The sequence below is a fragment of the Primulina eburnea genome, chromosome 1, assembly GCF_022965805.1.
Source record: "Primulina eburnea isolate SZY01 chromosome 1, ASM2296580v1, whole genome shotgun sequence".
Lineage (NCBI taxonomy): Eukaryota > Viridiplantae > Streptophyta > Magnoliopsida > Lamiales > Gesneriaceae > Primulina > Primulina eburnea.
This window is the reverse complement of record NC_133101.1, coordinates 62659616-62673552: the sequence shown is the minus strand read 5'-3', so window position 1 is coordinate 62673552 and position 13937 is coordinate 62659616. Positions and strand designations below refer to the sequence as shown.

The following is a 13937-nucleotide window of genomic DNA, read 5'->3' as shown; positions in this document are numbered from 1 at the left end:
GCGTATGTAGCCTAAGGGTTCAAGACGAATCAAAATTGGAAATTTGAAGCGTCCTTAGATAAGGCCAGAAATCCATCTACGAAGGCATACACACTTGGTATTGTTAGAGAGGGCTCGTTAAGGAGTCCATTCCCCTCCGCTGGGACCTTCCATCAAATTAATAGCAAAATGTCCAAAATTGGAGGATCTGACCAAGAATAGTTCACTCCGGTTCGGCTATCAAAAATCAAAATAGATATTTGATATCTCGGGGATAGGTTCGGTCTACTCTCGATAGCCCGCGGGAATTCAGGCCTAATATTCAGAGAGTTCCGGAAGGTCATAGCTCATCAGGAAGTCGTCTCATTCACCCGAATCCGTCAAATCATCTAGGGACTTGTCCGAGACTCCATTTATCCAGGTTTGTTGGAAAGTCATCCGGTAGCTCATCTACTTCTTTAATCTCGTGGTCTGAGCTCCCGGGCCGACCTCATTGGGCCACTTCAAAGGTCCAATGGGGTGGTTACCTAATGGGCTTTGTCTCGTTTTATTTTTTATACCCACAAGTTGAAGACCATTATCCATCCCTTCGTTTAGTTTTTTCCTGCAACACGCCACTTTCCATATCCAAGCCTGTCATTCCGAAATATTAATTGGTGGCACGAGCCCACGAATTACATTTTAGTTATGACCAATTTCACTAATATTACTACAACTTAATTGAAAATTGTATTCTAAATATATTTGGATAAAATAAGTTTTTTGATAAATAACAAAAATTGAGAATGAAGAAAAACATAAATAGTTCAAGTCGCAATAAAAGGATTCTGTAAAGGAGAAACTGACGAGCAAATAAATAATATCTCAATTTCTTTTAATAATTACATGTCATTTTTAATGTTCTTTTTTTTAACAATAAAATCCTTCTAAAAAAACAATAAAAAAAGTAACAGAAAATTCCCTCTAATTTTTTTTTAAAAGATGGATAAAAAATATTAATCTAAAAAGACTATACATGGCAGCCCCCGTTCAACCGCTAAACCTACCTCACATAGATATGACAATGGGTAGGATATAGATCGGATTTCATACATCCATCCTCATACTCATTTATTAAATTCATCATCATGCTCATCCCAATACCAATCGGGTATTGAATTTCATCCTCATCCTCATCCTCATCCCCATACACATCGGATTATAAGATACTCATACCCTATCCAAATACCATATTATCATATACAATTGAATTTTTTCAAATTTAAATTATTTCAATGAAGTTATGAATATTTAAAAAATTATTTAATTGAACAATAAGAAAAATTATTAATGATAAAAATTTAGAAAATAAACTTTATAGAAAAAATAATAAAATATTAAAAAAAAATATTAGTTGAACAAAAGTACGCAATTCAACAAAAATATAGTAAAATTTATATCATATCCAAAAATTCATGATTCAATTGATTAATCATCTATTGACTACCCCTAGTTTGATCATATGTAAACATTATCAACCCAAATCAAACTAGATCGGTTTATCTCCGAACTAATCGTACATGTCTTCATCACTTGACATTGTAGTGTCCTGCAAAATAATGATCTGTTGAGTCCATTTAATATACCTGAAAGTGATGAAGTAATGTATGTTAAAAAAAGACAAAATAAAATAATATAGAGAAAATAACAATGTCTTTTTAGTTCAAACTTAAGAGGAATGAGAATAAATATTAGAAATTTTTTAGCCCTTTCTCATGTTTGGACGCAAGTTTTTACTAAATCAAGAAGTCAAAAGTAAACATCATAAAAAAAGTAAATAATGACAAATACCTTGAGGATACACTCTTCTGTCACTTGTTGAAAATTTAGATTCACCTTCTTTTCATCCAAACACAAGACAAGTAAATTAAAATTACAAAAAAGAGACATAATAAAAATAGCTACAATTAATCCACCAAATGAATCAAGACATGGAATGCATAAAAATATTTATAGAAAAATACCAAATACGATTAAATTGATTACTGAAAAATCCCAACATAAATTATCCATAATTATGTTGCAGGATTAGTAAACCCCTCAATCAAAGCAAAATAGCCAAAAAACTTGGTAAACATACAATTATTGAAATACTCAAAATCCAAAACCTAGAAAACTATAATTTTAAATTATAGTTATATCATAATATATTTTGCTATTATCTTCTTTCGGCATTTGAAATGACAAGTGGTTTCGCTTTCTACTATAACTTTTTAGAGATTGTTGGATTTCTATCTCTCAATCATATCTAATCATAATGAAGAAATCTTGAGAAAAATAGCCTAAGCTAAAAAAAAAAAAGAAAGCCAAAACCAATAAAAAAACAAAGTCACGTACATTCCAAACTCCCAAAATTAATTTGTTAAAAAAATCCTAAAATGAATGGAGAAATATGCAAATAAAAAAGGAATACAATGAATCATAATCAAGAAATAAAGTATTTTTCAATTTTTGAAGTCAAACATGGAATAAACTTACCAGTGGAGAAGATAAGAAATTGAATGAAAAATAAAAGAGTGGTAAAACCTTGAAATGTAAAAGTGAAAGTAAAAGGGAAGAGAAAAGAAAAAGTACTGATTTACTTGATTTGAGAAGATTAATATTTAATATAAATAAATATTCGGGTCGGGTGTGAGTCTGATTATATCAAACTCGCCTCCATACCCGAACCTGAAAATCCCCTTACCCGATTATCCAATTATTTAATCGGGTTTAAAAATCCCTACATAACCTTTTTTATTCGAGTCGGTTATCGGATTTTCTAACGAGTTAGAAAGAAATTGTCATCCCTAACCTCACACTTCAACTTAGCTCTAAAATCATCTTTTAACTTGTTATGTTATCTTTGTGATAATTTATACAATTCATTTCCAACATCTCGGCTTTAAACTCTACAATAAAAAGAATATTTTCGATATATTTTCTATTATTTTACTCACAACAATTAATTTATTCCACAAATATTTTTAAACATGATAATTAAAATATCAATAATATTTAAAAAAATTCTATATCAATATTCATTAGATTTTTTTTAAATAAAATTTACAATTTTGTTGAAATAATCTAATATTAGTAAAATTTAAAATCAACACATTATAACAAACCATTATAACAAATAAATTCTAATAAAAATACAAAAAATTAATAAATAAAATTTTGACGCTATTAGTAGAACATTATAGCTTTGCATCCACCAAGTAAAATACCGGCTGGTTCCAACACTATTTAGTATTTTACACTAAAAACTAAAATAGCTGCCCACGCCCAAATATTTCTTCAATTTCCAAATGCACCCCCCTTCATTGTCTCCTTCGCCCATCGGAGTACTGAGACAGTGGCACCAACTCCTGCAACGGCGTGGATAGCGGTGTCGGCAACGGAGAATTCCGGCATACGGGACACGAAGCGTTAAGCTTTAGCCAGGCATCCACGCACGTGACGTGAAAGCTGTGCTTACAATCCGGCAACATCCTCAGCATCTCCGCCTCTCTGTAATCGCACAAGCAAATCGAGCAAACGGTGTCGTTTCCCCCGTTTCCGTTCCTCCTCGAGAACACAAACTTCGGGTACGAGTTGATAACCGCCCGCTCGAGCCCCACGACGACGTTCTGCGAGTCGCTTTCGCCATCCTCGGAGACGAAGATGATCCGTGGGAGGTAGATGCTGTTTTCGTTTGAACGGTTAGAGTTTGTGGAATTCTGGGAGCGGTGCTCCAGGTGTCGTCGGCGGGAGGCGGCCATGCGGTAGCAGATGTAGGAGGCGAGGAGGACGGTGGAGAAGAGGACGAGGAAGCAGAGGGCAATCGCGATGGCGTAGCCGAGACCTATGGAACCGATGTTCTGTGCAAACGTGGATTGTCCGGCGGTGGAGGGGCTGGGGAGGATGGTTAAGGGTGGCGGCGGAGATGATGGGTGGTAGGACATTGGGAGAAAAAGAAGGTGGCGGTGGTGAAGGGCAGGGCAGGGCCATTTGAAAGAAAGAGGGAAATGAGGAGATATTGGGTGCAAGTGCTGAGCTGCAAACATTTAATAATATCCCGCAGCAACTCATTTAATAAACCAACTCGTACGAAGATGTAAGTTCGATCCTGGGTGTGGGGCAGTGCCCACACCCATGATCAATGGCTGGGATTCAATCTTATGGGGAAAAAATTTTTGAAAAAAAAAAAATTGAACCAGAAAATATTCTGGCCCTTGGATGTACCTGTCTGCAGGGGTAGGAAGGAATAATCCCGAAGGAAGATGGTTGGCCAATTTCAGTTCCAATATTCTAAGAGGCTGAAAGTAACACTAATTTTATTTTTGCACTGCGGAAGGGGCCTCCTAAGTTTTGACACCGTTGCTTCTTAAATGCACATCAGTAAGTCACGCCCGATTATGAGTTTATTTCATCATATCCATGTGGACATTGTCCACATGATAGGATAGATGACCAAGATTTGTCTATGCATATATATGACTCATTTTTTTTTTAAATTGTGTGTGTGGCAAGATCTTACCAGTTGAAATGAAGTGAGGGTAGTGACCACATAGGTAGTATCTCATCCACCCCGATTATGAGCGTCTCATTTAATATAAGAAGATTATGAGGATTCTAAGCCGTTGGATGCATATTCAAAATTAATTATGAGTCGAAAGAAGGACAGAGAAACCCGACTCAGTCGCCACGGTCCTCCCATCTGCATCAAAGGAGTTCCGGAATTAAAAGATGTCATTACCAGACTTAAGTGTTTCAACAGGACATCGTCTATTATTAATAGTAAAGTATTGCAATAGAGATAGATGGAGTGTGACATTTGTGACCACGACTAAACCAATATTGGGTTGGGCCATTTTGCGTACAGATTGTTATTTAGGCCTAAAACACCGTTATTCAATATATCTAATACGATGATGATATAAAAAAAAGTCAACAAAAATTTCACTCATTCAAGATATCGAATACAATGGTAAGTAAAAAAAATCAATATGATTGAAAGTAGAAGATTTATATGATACATTTGAACGTAATAGTATGCATCTTAATCTGAATTTTAGTATATTTGTTTTTTTTTTTTTTACTTATTAAACATTTAATAACGGATACATAGATTATATGATTATTTCTTTTTTAGCAATTTCATTTTGACGATATCTCACTACATTTAATAGACATGGTCTCCGTTTGGTACGTGTGATAGGATAAATAAATGATTAATAATTAGAGTGATTAAAAAATGAGATATATGGATTAATAGTACGGTGTGATAAATAACATGGTGTTTGGTATTATTTTAAAATGATGGATTAATTTTGTAAATTTTATTGTAATAACCAAAATTCCCCAAATACTAATTAAATATATATTCTTAAAATAATTGGATAGATAATTAAATATTTATAATTATAATTTACATTTATTAAGATTAATTTAAATCATTAAAAAAATAAATTAGAATTGAAAAAAATATTTATTTTCATAAAAAAATTAATTAAAAAGATTACAAATTTATAAAAATTTAATTTAAGATAGATTTACATTACAATTTATTTTCTTTAAAATGATTAAAATAATTAAAATATATGAAATTAATTTATAAAAAATATAATAAAAATTTAAATATTATATTAATTATTAAATTTTCACTAATTTTAATTTTCATATTATATTGAAAAAAACAATTCAAGGATATTATGGTCAATATACATCTTATCATGATCACTATTCAAAATTATTAATTATCACACCTTTTGAGGAGTGATATTTAATCACACAAATAATATTAATAGTGTGGGCTTTCAATCATAATCAAGGGACTACAAATTAATAAAAAACGAACCAAACGCGTGATAAAGGAATGTTTATTTAAATAATCACTCCCTTATCATAGCTACCAAACATAACCATGGGGTTCTATGTGTACATCATTTGATGGTTTCAGATTTGGCCTAAAGTTGTCAAACTAGGTGATAATGGTTACAAGAACATCACAGTAAATGAAAGAAATCAATGCCCAACCATATTTGACATTTGATATTTCATATTAAATTAATTTTGGTTGACAATTAACTATTAAATCAGGTTGTGTAACTCCAATGTTGGGGGAAATGTATTAAATTAGAAATGCGCTTCTTCGGAAGACAAATAATGCAGTCGAGCTATCTTCGATTGCATAGAAAAGGGATTTTATTTCAACATACAATATGTAAACAATTTAATTCTTGATTGTCCAAAGTTTTGACAAATAATGCAATCGAGCTATTATTGATTGTTACTACACAGATCTTACACCTTGATGAACTTTTACACCTAATAACCTCATTTGATGGATTGCCTTCGTTACTTAAGTAACTCATTAAGCGACCAAATAAGCCTTAGCAGGAGTTATTACTACATAGTCGACTTGGACAAGTATAATTTGGCCCGAGACATTTTTATGCAATGTTAAATTAAAGTAGAAAGTCATATTGATGAAACCTAAATCATTACAAAACCCACGGATCAGTCATTCTTTTATTTTTATCGTTTAAATTTAGTCAATTTATTTGTTCTGTTTATTAAGATTTCGTATATAAAACCAAAAGGCAAACCCGACAAACAAATTAAAATGTAGAATCTAATGTAATTTTTACAAGGAATTCAAGCCAGCATTCTAAAATTCTTGAAACGGGTAGGCCCGAATCTTATTCTTTTTTGTTTAAAAGTCAAAGGCTCTTCTATATGATACGTGTTGCGAGATGAAGACAAAAAAATTGTGATCTCGAGATTCGTAACGGCAATCGTCTGGGTTGCCTAGAAAAAGTAAAAATGAAAAAAACACAATATGTCAGAGGGAAAGTAAATCCTTTCTCCTTCGCCTAAGTCACCGCCGCCGCGTTGGTGTATGCCGGTCGAGCTAAGGGAACTGTAGGTCCGTCGGGAACTGATCGTCGATACATTCTCCGGGGTCAGGTCCAGCTAAATCCTCCAAACCCTCGAAGAAATCATCTTCCAACGCCATGTCCGAAACGCTTAAATCGTCATCCTCAGCTTCTGCCAACTCCTCCTTGCTGCTCTCTAACTTTCCAGACGGTTTGTCAGGGTTTTCGGAGCTAGGATTTTCCGCCGCCCCAGGCTTCTGGCGGGTGCAGCAGGCGAGTGAGTTTCGGTGTGTGGGAATAGGGTGGTTGTGCTCGGCTGTGTAGGTGACGATAAACATTCCCGGGTTGGATTTATTCCGCTCCACTTGTTTTCTTGCCATACAGCCTTTTGAGGTGCTGCATTTATAGTATCCCCTGTTTGTCAACCACAAAAAGAAAAACTATTATCAATCATCAAATTACAAATACTCGAGAAACGCCAACTTTCTGAAAATAGGGAATAGTTAAATAGAAACATAGTTTTCGAATTTAATGAAAAATGAAAGAGTGAATAATTGAATTGAAAATCGAAGAACCAAACCTTGGATAGGGTGAACCTTTAATGGGTTTTTGCCCATATTTTCTCCATGACCACATATCAGATGATAAGCTCTCTGCCGGAACATGACAAACCCTCTTCAAACTGTTCTTCCTACACAATAATCAACCGAAAAAAAAGAAGAAAAAACTGAAACTCAGAGCCGAAAAATCGAACCACCAACACCGATATTTTCTCCCGTTCTCCAACAAATCTTTCAAAGCTATAAATTTCAACTTCAAGTGTACAAATTTAATTTTACCTTCTTTTGGCCGACCTCGAACTAGGATTCTGTGAAACAGTAGTAGCTTTTGAGGCCTTAGCAACAGATATGAATAGCTGCTTTTGCGTAATCTGAGTCTGTTGGAGTAATCGTTGCGCCAGTTGCTCCGACGATGACAGCCCTTGAAACCCCCCAAGAACAGAGAGCGGTGAAATGGGTAAACTTTTAGGAGAAATAACCGATCGTATTTGTGGAGATGGCTGCTGTGATCTTGGGAACAATGGTTTGCATAGATCATGCAGGTCTTCAATATTGTGTCGAAACAGATCTTGACAGTAAGCAGCCGAAGTGTTGGAATTTTGTTGGAAATTAGTGGTAAAAAGATCATCCGAGGGATTTGGGATAGCGGCGGTGGTGGCCGTGGAACTGGCGGTGGTGGAGGTGGAGGTGGAGGTGGAGCCGCAGCCTCTTACAACTGCGTGCAGATCCCAATCGTCCTCCATTTTCCTGCTTCTTTTGGTCAGATATGAAAAGACAAGAGAAGGCGCTGACTTTTGGAAGATGGGAGAGCAGTGGGGAAATAGAATAATGTATGGTTTCTAAAAAAAGAAAAGAACAAATTAATTTATCTACAATATTAATAAAGAGACTCAAATAATAACTATTTTTTGGTCAAGTTTTTTTCTTAAATTCAAAATTTTCTTGTTATGTATTTATTTCTTGAATTTTCACATTTCATAATTACAAAAAATAATGTTATTAAATCTCATGTTATATTTAATTTAATTTTTAAAACATTATAATTAAATCAAAAACTTTGTGAATAAATTATGTGCAATACATAATATTCACGTATTATGTCATACGTAACATTTGTTCACAATCACTAATATTAATAATGGAGAGCACTTATGGTTGACGAATTCATGTTCCCAACAATTGAGTAAGTTCCTTAATTTTTCAAAACAAAATATATATTTTTATGATATATTTAATCTCATATAAAACAAATATAATAATTTGCACTCAGTTACATGTATTTATTGCATTTAGCAACTTATTTGATTAAGTGGGAAAATCAAATAGAACAAAATTAGAATCTTACACTATGTTTGATTATGCTTTCTTCTCTGACGTATTTAGAAAAATATTGTCTTTATATATTATTCAAAGTATTGTCAGATATACACTTATATTAACATATAAAATGACATTTTTTAGAATAAAAAGATTTAATCGGATTCAAAAATATTTTTATAATTTGTCAGTGTCAGTGTAACTTTATTTTATTTTGAAAACAAAAAATAGATATTTGAATCAGATGCCCTGATTCGGTTGACTTTTGTTTAAGTCAAAGAGGCGAGAGAGATAAACGAGAAAGTCCACGCGGCTTTGTGTGCATTGTGCTTCGGTGCGGTCCTTGCCGATACACAGAAAGGCAGCAGAGCCACGTGGGTGGCTTTCCTCTCTCTATTCTCTCAAATACGTTCTTTGAAATATGATACTCACTCCACTATTATTTTTAGAATAAATAAAATAATGATTTTGTTAATAAAATTTTTTTATAATTTTTTTTAAAACAGGGTGATTGACATATTTTTCACGACATTGACATCACGCGTACTACAGAAAAATAACTCTGTGTGTACGTATTTTACCTCCATGTTTTGTCAGGGCTTGTTTGTTAAGGTCTTGAAAGGAAATTTTGAAGAAGGCAATGAATACATGGAGCGACACACTTCAATTTCCAGGAAAGAATTGCTTTTCTCTGGTGGTTTACTTGGCCTTGATCATGGAACCAACTGGCATTTGGGGAAATGGCCGTGCAAGGAGAAGGTTCAAAACAAAGGATCTACAACGATGCAAGGATCAAATTCAGCGACAGGTGATTTAATTGCTGTTGGAGCTGATGGGGAAGAGGTGGTATATAGAATCAAAGTCCTAGTAACTCTTGATCAATCATCATTGGTAAACTCATTCTCCTACTTTATTACAAATGAAAACAATAATTCAACACTAGTCATTCATCGATCAATTAAGTAGTTTCATCAAATTGTGAAATTGACTGAATGTTCCTATTTTCAGCTTGATTGGTCAGTTATATACTTGGTTTCTTAACAAACCTTTTGAATTATGTTTGAGCTTGGTTTAAGTTGAATGCATGAAAATGAGGATTGAAGCATGTTTTAAATCCTTGGGAAATTAGTGAAGTCTTCTTAGTTTTGCTGTGAGGTTCTTTACAACTCAGTTGTGAATTTTGTTGCATTGAAGTGAAGTGTGTAAAACATATAATTCCTGCTTCTTTAGGCACAAGAAAATAATGACACCTTTTCTTTGGGCAAAAAAGATCAAACATGGTGCCAAAACAAGTAGGTTGCAGCCTCAAGGATGCCTGCAGATTGAGCATTTCTTTCAAAAATCAGGTCAATGATCCAGCAAGATTGGTTGATAAATTTTGTAAGCCTACAACCTGTACGGAGCTCGAGTATAGATTTGTGTTCTTTACTGAACGAAGCTATTGAAGAAAGAGCAGAAAGTACCCAAATCTCGATTCATGCAAGTCGCTAGATTGCATTCAAATTTATGATTAAAATATATTTGAATAAATTAAATTTAAATCACATTTAAATAATTTTCATTTTAATTAATTGCCTTTATTAATATTTGTGATTGATTTCGTTTTCAATTTTTTTAAAGTTCATTTTCAAATATATATATATATATATATATATATATATATATATATATATATATATATATATTTAAAATAAATACTTAATCTTCTGTCCTAAATATACAAATTATATTTCTTTTTTCAACTTTTCCAAATATGTACTCAAGTGACTTCCAAATTCCAATGTATGGTCAAGTGCCGACTTTTGCAAGCATTCATTATTGTTTTTACGAATATATTTGTAATTAATATATTAATTATTTCTAACAATTTTTTATGATGTTATTAATTCATTAAATAAGAATAAAATATGAATTTATTTATATATTTGGTTTTTATAATAATATTTTAATCAGACTAAAAAACAATTTTTTTATATTTGAAAGAGAATTCACTATCCACAACTTTATAGTATTCAAAACGATTAAACCATGAGATTCAATTTAAAGTCATCCTCAAATAAACTTTTTAAACTTATCATTTAAAAAGCAAAAATTTATGTGAGATGATTTCATAAATCGTATTTTGTGAGACATATTTCTTATTTTGGTCATTAATGAAAAATATTTATTTTTTATGCTATAAATATTACTTTTTATTGTAAATATAGATAAAGTTGACTCGTTTCATAGATAAAGATTCGTGAGAATTGTCTCAAGATATGTTCTTTCAAAAATAGTATAAAATTATAAAAAGATATTGAAGGGCAAATGTGTAAATTTTTCACATACCCTCTCTCTCTTCAATTTGAAGTAACTTGTTCTCCATTTTGATTCAATCGTAACGCCAGCACAGAAACGAACACAATCGATCTAAGGAGCGGCGGACTCGAGGTAAACTTTATCTTTTTGATCTCTCATTTTTCAGTTTGCATGTTTGTTTAATTCTCTTATTTTCTCAGTTCATATGCTTGTTAATTCTCTAATTTTCTGCATAAAGTGTGATTGATTGCTAATTATTCGCGCATATAACTTGTTTTCATTTTCATGTCTGTATGATTATGTGAAGATTGATTTAATTATTTTTATTGAGATCTATCGGGATCTGTAATGACGTAGCTGAATATGCGGCAGCGGTTTTGTTGATGGTGAATATTTATTTTTCTGCGAATGAATCTTTGATGATAATGCATCACAAGATAGCTTTCCTACGATCTAGGTAGTTAATTTTTTGGTCAATCAACTGCTTATAATTGTATGTAGCTCCAGAGTGCAAATTTTGGCTTTTTTTCTTTGAAAAAAAGTTTACTTCTGGATTGTTGGAGCGCAGTGAAGATTGAGAATGATAAGATATGGTTTGTGAGAATGGAGAGTTTTTCGTACCAATTTGTTAAGTGTGTTAAAGTAGCATTGATAAAGACATTAAGTGGCGATTACCTTTGACTTGTGACTTGTGAGGAATTTATTGTATTCTTCGTGATTTATTAGAACTACCAGGAATTCCATTTTTTGAGTAGTTGTGTAAGATTGTTACCATACATTTTGAAAACACATCCTATTTGACCATGGGTTCAATTAGTTTTATCTTAACTGTAAATTCTTCAGCCATTAATCAATCAATTTGAGGTTTGAAAATTTATCAGTTTTCCTATCCGTGAATTTCATGGACGAGTTCATAGTGGAGAGACTTTAACTTTTTCTGTTATATAGATACCATTTGTTTACATGTGTTGACTTTGTTTTTTTTCAGATATTAGTTTTCTTATGAAACCACTGATAAATTTTTCTTTTTTGAAATGGTATTTCCATCTCGACTTAGTGAACTTTTTAAAGATTAGTTTTTCCTATGAAACCACTGATTTGTTCTGGAGGAATTTTTGTAGGCTTATAGGGAGATTATGTCAGGAACTGAGGAAGTAAAAGAACAAACGGATGGTGCCATGGAGGATGCTGACAAGTCCATGTCATCAACACACCAGGAGGTTGTGCTCACATCACGTTCATTTTGGGGTACTTCTCAACTTCTTATTCATTTAAGTCTTATTCTATGTTAATGTTATTTGCAGGAGGAAGCTGTCAAGAAGAAATATGGAGGAATAATCCCCAAGAAACCACCACTAATTTCTAAGGTAAACTTCCAGCATATGTTTCGAAAGAATCTAGATGGTTCTTTTCTGAAATGTAAATTCATAATGCCAGGATCATGAGCGTGCTTATTTTGATTCTGCTGATTGGGCTCTAGGGAAGGTACTTGCTTTTTTGAATCTGCGCCTATTTTTACATGCTTGAAACCTGAAATGCATTTTAGCCCGTATTTACTAATGCTACGTGGGCACAGCAAGGTGTTGAGAAACCAAAAGGACCACTCGAGGCTCTCCGGCCTAAGTTACAGGTAATTATCGATATGAAAATCTAAAGGTGATATGTATTATGAAATTTACTCATTTAGAGCTTCTCTTCTTTCCATTCTAAATAATCTGCTGTGAATACTTTTGGTGCACAATGCCTGTTATCTGTATTTGGCTACAAAGGTATATAAAATTGGAAGTCACTTTCCAATCCAAGTAGAAGTAGGATTTTCTTGCTTGATTTTGTTCATAATGATATTGCAATGCCAAAACGGATGCAGCAAAGATAAAAGTATTCATGAAGAAGGGTAATAAATTGATTGTGACTGCACCGTGATACTTTTTAAATTTCATCTTCTAAGAATTGACATTGAACCTTGACCATTGAGAGTCTCTGACGAATTTCTTTGATCACCTTTACCTTTCTACCGAGAATGACTTATTTGCATGTGATGTTCAGCCAACTCAACAGCAAACTCGGTACCGCAAGTCTCCATGCGCTCCATCAGAAGTTGAAGGTGCATGATTTGCTCTTTTTCCATGTTTCAACTTTTACTAGAGAAATGCTGTATAAAATATATCACATGTATGCTGAGGGAGAAATTCTGTGCGTAGACGGAAATACTGCCCAACCAGAGGATGGAACCCCAAGTCATGAAAACATGCTTTTGATCTTGTGGTTTCGGGGGAGATCGGAAATTTGTGTATGCTGAAATAAATACATGATGATGATCAGTCAATACCTGCTCGTGGAGTTGTACTTTCGGCTGCTATGTTTTTTCCAGATAGACCCATCTTATATCCCAGCTTACTTTTGTTGTAGACTATTTTACTACTGTCAAATGAACACTCAGTATAGAAGTTGATGTTTCAGACCATCTGCTATGCCCCCCTACTCTGTTTCTTTTTTCCCTATTTTATTCTCTAGGTATTGAAATTGTTGCAGGACTAACCTGAGATCCACATATTCATGCTATGCTTGGGTTTGTTCTGCGATGTTTTTGTAGATACGAAAATATCTTTCTTTTTTGAGTTGAATGTGATATATAATTTTTTTTTTGAGGAAGCACTCCATATTTAAAGCGCATAAGTTGTCATAATATAATATGGTGCTAATGTGGATGTGGAACGTGCTCTTTAGTCTTTCCTAATACAAAAACAGAGGGCAAAATTTGATGTTCCAAATTTCCAATAGCTTTCAGCCAACCACATTCAGATTTCTTCCGATATGGACACCTCTATCACTTCATAATAAATCAATACAAACTATATTTAAATTAGCATATATTGAATTTGTTTCTGCCCCAGAGGTATTA

General features: G+C 33.2%; 3 protein-coding genes and 1 non-coding gene across 6 annotated transcripts; 1 reads left to right on the top strand and 3 right to left on the bottom strand.

Annotated features, from left to right (window-relative positions):
• On the bottom strand, positions 1-154 carry LOC140815429 (small nucleolar RNA snoR145). Its single transcript, XR_012114382.1, has one exon. It is a non-coding gene; the product is annotated as a small nucleolar RNA snoR145 (small nucleolar RNA).
• A 3004-nt stretch (positions 155-3158) lies between these two features.
• On the bottom strand, positions 3159-4025 carry LOC140813807 (RING-H2 finger protein ATL67-like). Its single transcript, XM_073172558.1, has one exon. It carries the CDS (start codon positions 3942-3944, stop codon positions 3321-3323), a length of 624 nt encoding a protein of 207 aa, XP_073028659.1. The 5' UTR covers positions 3945-4025; the 3' UTR covers positions 3159-3320.
• A 2565-nt stretch (positions 4026-6590) lies between these two features.
• LOC140813800 (WRKY transcription factor 22-like) lies at positions 6591-8215 on the bottom strand. Its single transcript, XM_073172549.1, has 3 exons — positions 7700-8215; positions 7441-7551; positions 6591-7274 (listed from the first exon to the last, which is right to left on the bottom strand). Exons 1-3 carry the CDS (start codon positions 8161-8163, stop codon positions 6896-6898), a joined length of 954 nt encoding a protein of 317 aa, XP_073028650.1. The 5' UTR covers positions 8164-8215; the 3' UTR covers positions 6591-6895.
• A 2849-nt stretch (positions 8216-11064) lies between these two features.
• LOC140839104 (uncharacterized) lies at positions 11065-13683 on the top strand. Of its 3 annotated transcripts, none has more exons than XM_073205746.1 (7): positions 11065-11167; positions 12157-12255; positions 12340-12402; positions 12473-12520; positions 12612-12665; positions 13082-13133; positions 13237-13683. In XM_073205746.1, the coding sequence occupies exons 2-7, from the start codon at positions 12172-12174 to the stop codon at positions 13332-13334; spliced, it is 399 nt and encodes a 132-aa protein (XP_073061847.1). In that variant the 5' UTR covers positions 11065-11167; positions 12157-12171; the 3' UTR covers positions 13335-13683. The 3 variants fall into 3 exon arrangements, with proteins under 3 accessions (XP_073061847.1, XP_073061839.1, XP_073061843.1); XM_073205738.1 differs by having other exon boundaries at positions 13082-13139; XM_073205742.1 differs by having other exon boundaries at positions 12157-12258; positions 12343-12402; positions 13082-13139.
• The last annotated feature ends 254 nt before the right edge of the window (positions 13684-13937 follow it).

Coding starts and splice junctions, on each gene's coding strand:
- LOC140813807 (XM_073172558.1), bottom strand. CDS start 3,944: ATGTCCTACCACCCATCATCTCCGCCGCCACCCTTAACCATCCTCCCC.
- LOC140813800 (XM_073172549.1), bottom strand. CDS start 8,163: ATGGAGGACGATTGGGATCTGCACGCAGTTGTAAGAGGCTGCGGCTCC. Junction 7,552..7,699: donor TCGAGGTCGGCCAAAAGAAG/GTAAAATTAAAT, acceptor ATTATTGTGTAG/GAAGAACAGTTTGAAGAGGG. Junction 7,275..7,440: donor AAAGGTTCACCCTATCCAAG/GTTTGGTTCTTC, acceptor GTTGACAAACAG/GGGATACTATAAATGCAGCA.
- LOC140839104 (XM_073205738.1), top strand. CDS start 12,172: ATGTCAGGAACTGAGGAAGTAAAAGAACAAACGGATGGTGCCATGGAG. Junction 12,256..12,339: donor TGTCATCAACACACCAGGAG/GTTGTGCTCACA, acceptor TGTTATTTGCAG/GAGGAAGCTGTCAAGAAGAA. Junction 13,140..13,236: donor CGCTCCATCAGAAGTTGAAG/GTGCATGATTTG, acceptor TTCTGTGCGTAG/ACGGAAATACTGCCCAACCA.